Genomic DNA, 7,500 nt, shown 5'->3' on the forward strand with positions numbered 1-7,500 from the left:
AAGAAATATCAACTGAATGAAATGAAAGAAGAGGAAAGACAAGAGAGGCGAAAAGGAGGGGGCAGCGAGGGAGTGAGAGGGGGGTTGAGAATGGAAATGAGAGGGAAAAGGAGAGAGACAAAAGAGAGCGAGAGAGAGAAATGGTAACTCTAGCAGGGCATTTATGAGGTCAGCCGGTGAAAAGAGTTTCAGAAGAAAGGAGAGAATCAAAGTAAATTAGAGAAACTCTAGCCTGTTGCAGTGAGAAGAAAGGATATCTCTCTCTCTTTCTGTTTCTTGTCTTTTTAGGTCTCTCTCTCTCTTTGTAAATATAGAAAGAATATGGATGATAAATGTGACTTCGTCACAAAGAATGAAACGAGAATAGAGGGAGAGAGAGAGATAAATGGTAACTCTATCATGCCATCAGTCAGGTCAGTTGAATAAAAGAGATGTTTGAGAAAGAAAAAACACAGTTGAATGTGAGAAAGACAGAGCGAGAAAGAAAAAAACAGAAAGAAGACACTGTTGACGTTCTTTTTGTTTTCTCGGTCGGTAATGCAACAGGGGAACAAAGCGTGCTGTAGGACAACTGTGACGTGCGCCGGTGTGCACGGCACGCACAGGTATTGTCACCACCATTCAAAGTAGTTTAGTCGCTCTATGGGTTTTTATTTATATTCACCCAGTGAAAAGTATTAACACCTTAAGGACCCAGGGTTATTTAATCCATTCATAAAATGTGCCCATCGTTTATAGCGCCCGGACCACTTTTACCGACGGACCAGATGTTGTTGTGAATGTCTGTGTAGCAGCTAACAATAGCCACAACACTATCGATGCCATCGACAACAACGGGAGGTAACGAGACTGGCGACTGGACAGCCGGGGCCCGTCAAACACATAACATTTTTTTTTATAATTAGGGGGGATGATTTAGATTGCGAGTTATTAACGTTTTAAGATTTTCGTTGTCGTCGGCTAAACAGGCAGGGCACATTTTCAATGATGTGTCACTGTTGTACAACACCGAGGATTGCGCAACAAGCGCTTCTAGGCTGTAGCGATGCGACCGGTTTTGATATCACAATTTTCTTTCAATTTTATTCATTTTTCATGACGGAGATTAATCAATCTCCGTCTCGGGCACATGACCGTACTAAGTACCATGACGGACATCTACGTCATGGGCCCTTAAACTATTAACAAGAGCCTGCGACTAAATAACATCTACATTGGGTGGATCCACTGATTACTTTCGAGGGGTGCTAGTAAATCGTTTGTTCACGGCAGTAAAATGACAACGCACTGTAATACGATATAAATACATAATCATTGTAACTGATTTTGTGTCATACAAGAAACATAAACAAGCCAGTGGGGATAAAGGAAAGAAACAGTAGATTGAAATGGAACCCGAGAATTCCTAGAAGAAAGAAAGGAGCCATAATGGAAAAAGAAAATAAACAATACAACTGTAACTCTCATAATGGGGGCGCGGTTCTGCTGCTGACCCAGTGTCTCATCTGTCTGTCTCGTATGCTGTTATTCTATGTGTTTTATGTCGTCTTAAGTAATCGCACCCCAATTATCTTTGTGGCGAAATGAAGTTTAACGTCGGCATGATACTGTGCCTGGCTGTGTGCCTTCTCAGTTGTTTAATCACTGAAGTATGGAGTTTACACGGAAAAGTCAGCGTCCTCGCCTATACTCGCGCTCAGCTGTTATCGCTCAGGCAAATCCAGGAGACGCTGTTTTGGATTCACTGGACAAGTATCCACAACTTAAAAAGAATACCGGGACGCGAAAATGGAATAAAGATAGGAAACGAGGATCAAGAGGAGGAGTGAGAGACAGGTTAAGGAGGCGCGGCAGCAGACATCCTTTGCCGGTAATAACTTTTTCTAATGTCCGCTCTTTGAGCAACAAAATGAATGAACTGGTCGCTAAAGTTAAATACGACAACGAATTCAGACAGAGCAACCTCATCTGTTTTACAGAGAGTTAGTTGAAGGAGGAGATGTCGGACCCAAATCTGCCGGATTACACAATAATACGGGCTGACAGAGACACTAATACGTCACGGAAATCTATTGGTGGTGGCTTGTGTGTCTATGTTGACACATGTTGGGCTACCCAGTATACGGTCCGGGAACGCGTATGCACACATGACTATGAAATCCTGGTGGTCTCATTTCGTCCATTCTACCTCCCAAGAGAGTTTGGCCAGATTACAATCATACTGGCCTATGTACTGTACCTGGGCCGGACTTTGTGGGGTCTGCGGCCAGTATAGCCGAGTGCTACAACAACGCTCTGTCCCGCGCAGTTAACCAACCCGTTCTGCTGCTAGGGGACTTTCAATGAACTCTTGTGAACTGTCCGATCACCTGCCCACTCTACACCAGTACGTGGACTGTCCGGCCTGCCTGGCGCGCACCCTGGACAAGTGTTATGGCAACATACCAGACGCCTATAAATCCACCTGCAGGCCTGCCTTGGGGAAGTCTGACCATAATGTCATACACCTACTCCCACACTACAGGGCTAACTGGGACGGGAAAAAACTGGGACCAAGGAAATAGTGACCTGGACAGAGGACTAGTCATTGGTTAGACCAGTCATTAGTCCTACAACTACAACCTATCTCAAACCCTCACCCTAACCCTAACCTCCAACGGGGCAGCACACCTAAACCTAACCTAACCAATGACTAGATAACAGAACATTAAACGTCGAGCCTTCATCAGCGTGTGACGACCACGCTGAAAGAAGTTATCTTCTCATGGAAGGAACCTGATCACAGTTAATAAGGATATTACCACAGCTGGTTCCCCATCCGCCACAACACCTTATAGGTTGTCATGCAAGTAAACAGTAACACACGCACGCACGCACGCAGGCACACACACACACACACACACACACACACACACACACACACACTCTCACACACACACACAGAAAAGGGCACAATGCACAGACGTCGCCATGGCAATGTCCCAGATGAACCACCTCAACACCATCGCCAACATGGCCGCCGCCGCACAGCAGACACACACACACACACACACACACACACACACACACCCTGAGGTCAACCTCATGTATTATCTATGAGGGAGGGGATCAATATGTATCAATCGAACCTTGACTTGGACTTTGTGTGTGTGTGTGTGCGCGTGCACGTGCATCCTCACTGTACATCCCTTCCTTTCATTGTATTAAGGTCAGCATTTTCAAGCATGAATTATGGCACGCACGCACACACACACACACACACGCACACACACACACACACGCACACACACACACACACACACACACACACACACACACACACACACACACACACACACACACACACTGTGTTGGGGTGAATATGATATTAGCCGGCCTGTCTCCTTTACATAAGGACAGATCTGGTGTCCGTTTGCTGTGCATTGTTTCAACAACCATTCAAAACCACCCACACACACACACACACACATACACTACGCACACACATACACTACGCACACACAAACACACACACACACACACACACACACACCGGCTTTTTATTTTTTGACAGCTCATTTCATTTAAGTTCTCGCTCACATGGAATGGGCGTGAGGACTGCTTTTATGTTGCCGTGTGTGTGTGCGCGCGTGCGTGTTTGTGTGTGTTTATAGATGTGACTGTATACATTGCTGTGACGCTCTGACCAGCCAATAGGAGGTGCCAGTGCAGCTCTCTGTGGTGCCTGAGGGTGTCACCTCCACATTGTTTATTTAACACAGGTTAGATACGGGGAGACTATAGCCTGTTCCCTTGAGGTAGGAGGGAGTTAGAGCGTCGCAGTCCCGCCCCCCGACGAGAGCCCAGGAAATAATTCCCCATAGACTTTTCAAAAAGTATTTTTTTTAAAGACGTTTACGCCGTGGACAAAGCCAACTCTTGTTGTGACAAATCCTTTATTATTTATTTTTATTATTATTATTATTATCATTATCACCCCCTAGAACACTAAACACTGGTGATTTTCCGGACTATTATACTTTTGTAATTTGCATAATGTTGCTGATGTCTGTGTTGGGTGGGTCTTTCAGTACCTTCATGATGCTCAGCGACATCATAGAAGGTTTGTTTTTTTGTGAAAAGTCACGATGACATATTAAAGAAGACTATCTCAAGTTGCCATGTATTGCTGTACTTCAGTATATTTTGATGAGAAATATTTTTTATGGAATATTTTCCTCATCTATCCCGTAACCCCGGGGGGGTCGTTGAGGCACCACAGAATATTTTACATTGGGTAAAAAATACCCGAGTTTAGTGACAAAAAGGATGTTTAATGTTCTAGGGTTAATTGTATTGAGAGAGAGAGAGAGAGAGAGAGAGAGAGAGAGAGAGAGAGAGAGAGAGAGAGAGAGAGAGACAGAGACAGAGACAGACAGAGTGAGAGAGATGGACAGAAAGAGGAAGTGTGCAGAGGGAGAGGGGGAGGAAACGAGATGGACGGCGAGGTAGCGGGAACGAGGGGAAATAAAAACGGGGACCCACCAGAGAGAGAGAGAGAGAGAGAGAGCAGGTGTGAGGAAGACAGAGATTGAAAGATAAAGGGTTGAAGGGATGATGGAGGGAGGAGAGAGAGAGAGAGAGAGAGAGAGACATAGATGGAAGATGGATGGAATGAGTGGAGCTTGCCAAGTAGGGAGTGACAGTGTGAGAAAAAGACAGAGGAGAGAGAGAGAGAGAGAGAACATCTGTCCATCTGTTTACCCTTGCTTTCTTCCCCTGGTGTAAATGGCAGAGGGGACGGGGCCCAGCTGTCGTGCGCACACACACAGTCTCTCTCACACACACACACACACACACACACACACACACACACACACACTGGGGAGTTGGTCGGCAGTAATAGAGAGAGACTGCCGCTAATTCAAACTAATGGAGAGAGATGAAGACGGATGAGAGAGAGAGAGAGAGAGAGAGAGAGAGAGCTACACAACTGCAAGTATAAGATGATGAGAAAGCACTTGTACTGTATGCACACACACACACACACACACACACATACAGTGAGGGAGGGAGAGAGATACACTGAGAGGGTCCGAATGAGTGAGGGAGAGAGAGAGAGGGCGAGAAAGGAAATGAGACATACCACACACACAGAGAGTGAGGGAGGGAGGGAGGGAGGGAGGGAGGGAGGGAGGGAGGGAGGGAGGGAGGGAGGGAGGGAGGGAGATGGAGCATCACATAAAACAGATGGAGAGAGAGAGAGAGTTGACTTTTAACTTAACTGGATTTATTTCTCGGCCTCAGACGGCAGCTTCTGTTCTTCCCACAACAAACCACTTTCTGTTTTTATCTCTCATCCCTCTGCACCGTTTAACTCCTCCGAGGTCATTTCATTTATCCATTTGTAACTCTGCGTGTCTTAGCTATCTATCTGCCACTGAATAAATACCTCCAGGGCTTCCATTTGGAAACAGAGGTGGGGATTCTTTGCTCTTTTCTAAAATTGCTCCTCGATTTGCTTTGACCTTTTTATTGGCACAGGACGGCGGTGAACTCCCCCGGCGCTCTGCTTCTTCGCACGCGATGAGTGTCTCGCAAAACTACCGAAAATAGCCGATCAATAAGCTCATAACACGCCATGTCACACACACACACACACACACACACACACACACACACACACACACATGCAGTACAAGTACAGTACAGCACCACTCAGTTCAGACAGGTCTGAACTTTTTTTAATGAGATGAAAAGGTTTGAGAACCACTGCAAAGTAACAGTTGTGAACATACAAGGTTTCTGTACCTTTGACCTTAACAACTTGTTCAACTAATCTCCATCCTGAGCCCCCATGCAGGCCGCCGGTGATCCAACCCCTCTCTGTGTCTGTGTCTCTCTACCCAGGAGGGAGCGAGTGCTCCTGGGATAAGGAGCGGCTCACCAGCCCCCCCTCCGGAGTCCACGGCGGAGGAGGAGCCATGGGAGGTGGAGGCGGCAGGGGGCCGGCCATGGGAGCTGTCAATCAACAGCAGCTGCAGCAGCAACAGCAGCAGCTATTGGCTAACAGTGAGTGGACCAACACAGACGGATAGCACACAATGGACACTAAGTCACACCGTCACTAAACACGGCTATATTTTACCCGAATATTTCTCGTCAAAATATATTGAAGTACAGCAATGCATGGCAACTTGACGTAGTCTTCTTTAATATTTCATCGTGACTTCAAAAAAATTAATAGACGTGGGTATTATTTTAAAAACATTCCTAAAAAAATGGAGCCGGAAACGTCTCCTTTCTCCGCCCATTCCTTAATCCTGGGACAAAAATAAATCACACCCGTGTGAAGTGAGGGGCGCTTTAGCATCTTACATCATCGCGATAACATAACATGTACTGGCCGATTTAGGCCTAAATGTTGTCAGTAAAATATTTTCTGTTCATCAACGAGATGGAGACCCCTGTGGCTGTTATGAATAACTGTTAAAACTCTTTTGGCATATAGAAGTCATCACCAACTAGACTCTGACCAGCCGTGCCCCTTTGTCAATCTGAAACATTCAAACAGTAACAGCTGCTCTATTGTTTTAGAACAGAACAGATCAATTGTCACATCAGTGTGACAAAAGAGATGTCACGGAGAACTCTGAAACTGTTGCATGTGAATAACTGTCACTGTGAAGGCCAAAAAAGGAGCTGTATTTTGTCTGTGGGGAGAGGAAGGCATGGGGTCTGCTCCAGTAATTTTGCGAGAGAAATAAGCATGCAGGACAGGTGGAGGAAAACAAGGTAGAAAACAAGCCCCAGCACTTTAAAATGACTGAGGTCACAGGCTGGGTCACATGAAGTCTGAGTTACACATTGGAGCATGTTATTGTTTTTAACTCTGGCATTGTTTCAAACTCGATTTAACCCATTTTGACCTGAGAACAGGTCTAAAAATGTCTTCTACATCCTGACAGTTTTCTGAAAAAGCTATGTTTCTATGTCAGTCGTTCTTCGATTTAAAAAAAATAGCAGACTAGACTGGCGCGCTATGAGCTTGTAGATTACGGCCGGGGAATCAAACCCTGACCTCCTAATCTTAGGTATAGGAGATTCTAACCACAAGGCCACTGAGCTGGCTGACCACAATGAGATGGTCTTAATTGATTTAACTCATTCGCCACCGAGATCGTCTTCTGTAACACTCCGGTTCCCGTTGCGATGAAAAGTGAAGTCTGCTGGCTTATGCTGTCTATGGGAACAGAGTTTTTTAGAATCCTAATATCTCAGATTCTTCTTACATGCTGCGTTTTTGATCAACAAAATGTATGTTTTGGGTGAATTAAATAACATTTGCGGAAATGTTTCACTTCCCGTTTCAACGTTTCCGAGAGAAACTGCTTTAAAAATAAGACAGTTCTACATTGAAGTGAATGGTGGCGGTCTTCGTGTATAAATCCAGCCACCAGATGACGGTGAATGAGTTAACAACAGAGCACTGCATGTCTGTGGGCCTTTTATTTTGCCGTT

General features: G+C 45.4%; 1 protein-coding gene and 1 long non-coding RNA gene across 2 annotated transcripts in view; both read left to right on the plus strand.

Moving 5' to 3' along the window:
- Window positions 1-7,500, plus strand: part of LOC308335551 — a 522,414-nt gene that overhangs the window by 424,085 nt on the left and 90,829 nt on the right. The gene's annotated exons all lie outside the window — the stretch shown is intronic.
- The window catches only part of LOC308335463 (dachshund homolog 2-like), a 95,970-nt gene that overhangs the window by 72,078 nt on the left and 16,392 nt on the right, over window positions 1-7,500 (plus strand). The window contains 1 exon segment of the mRNA XM_080792506.1: window positions 5,890-6,051. Coding sequence (XP_080648632.1) covers window positions 5,890-6,051 — 162 coding nt within the window.

The sequence above is a fragment of the Protomyctophum bolini genome (genome assembly GCF_963924005.1).
Source record: "Protomyctophum bolini genome assembly, chromosome: 20".
Taxonomy (NCBI): Eukaryota; Metazoa; Chordata; class Actinopteri; order Myctophiformes; family Myctophidae; genus Protomyctophum; species Protomyctophum bolini.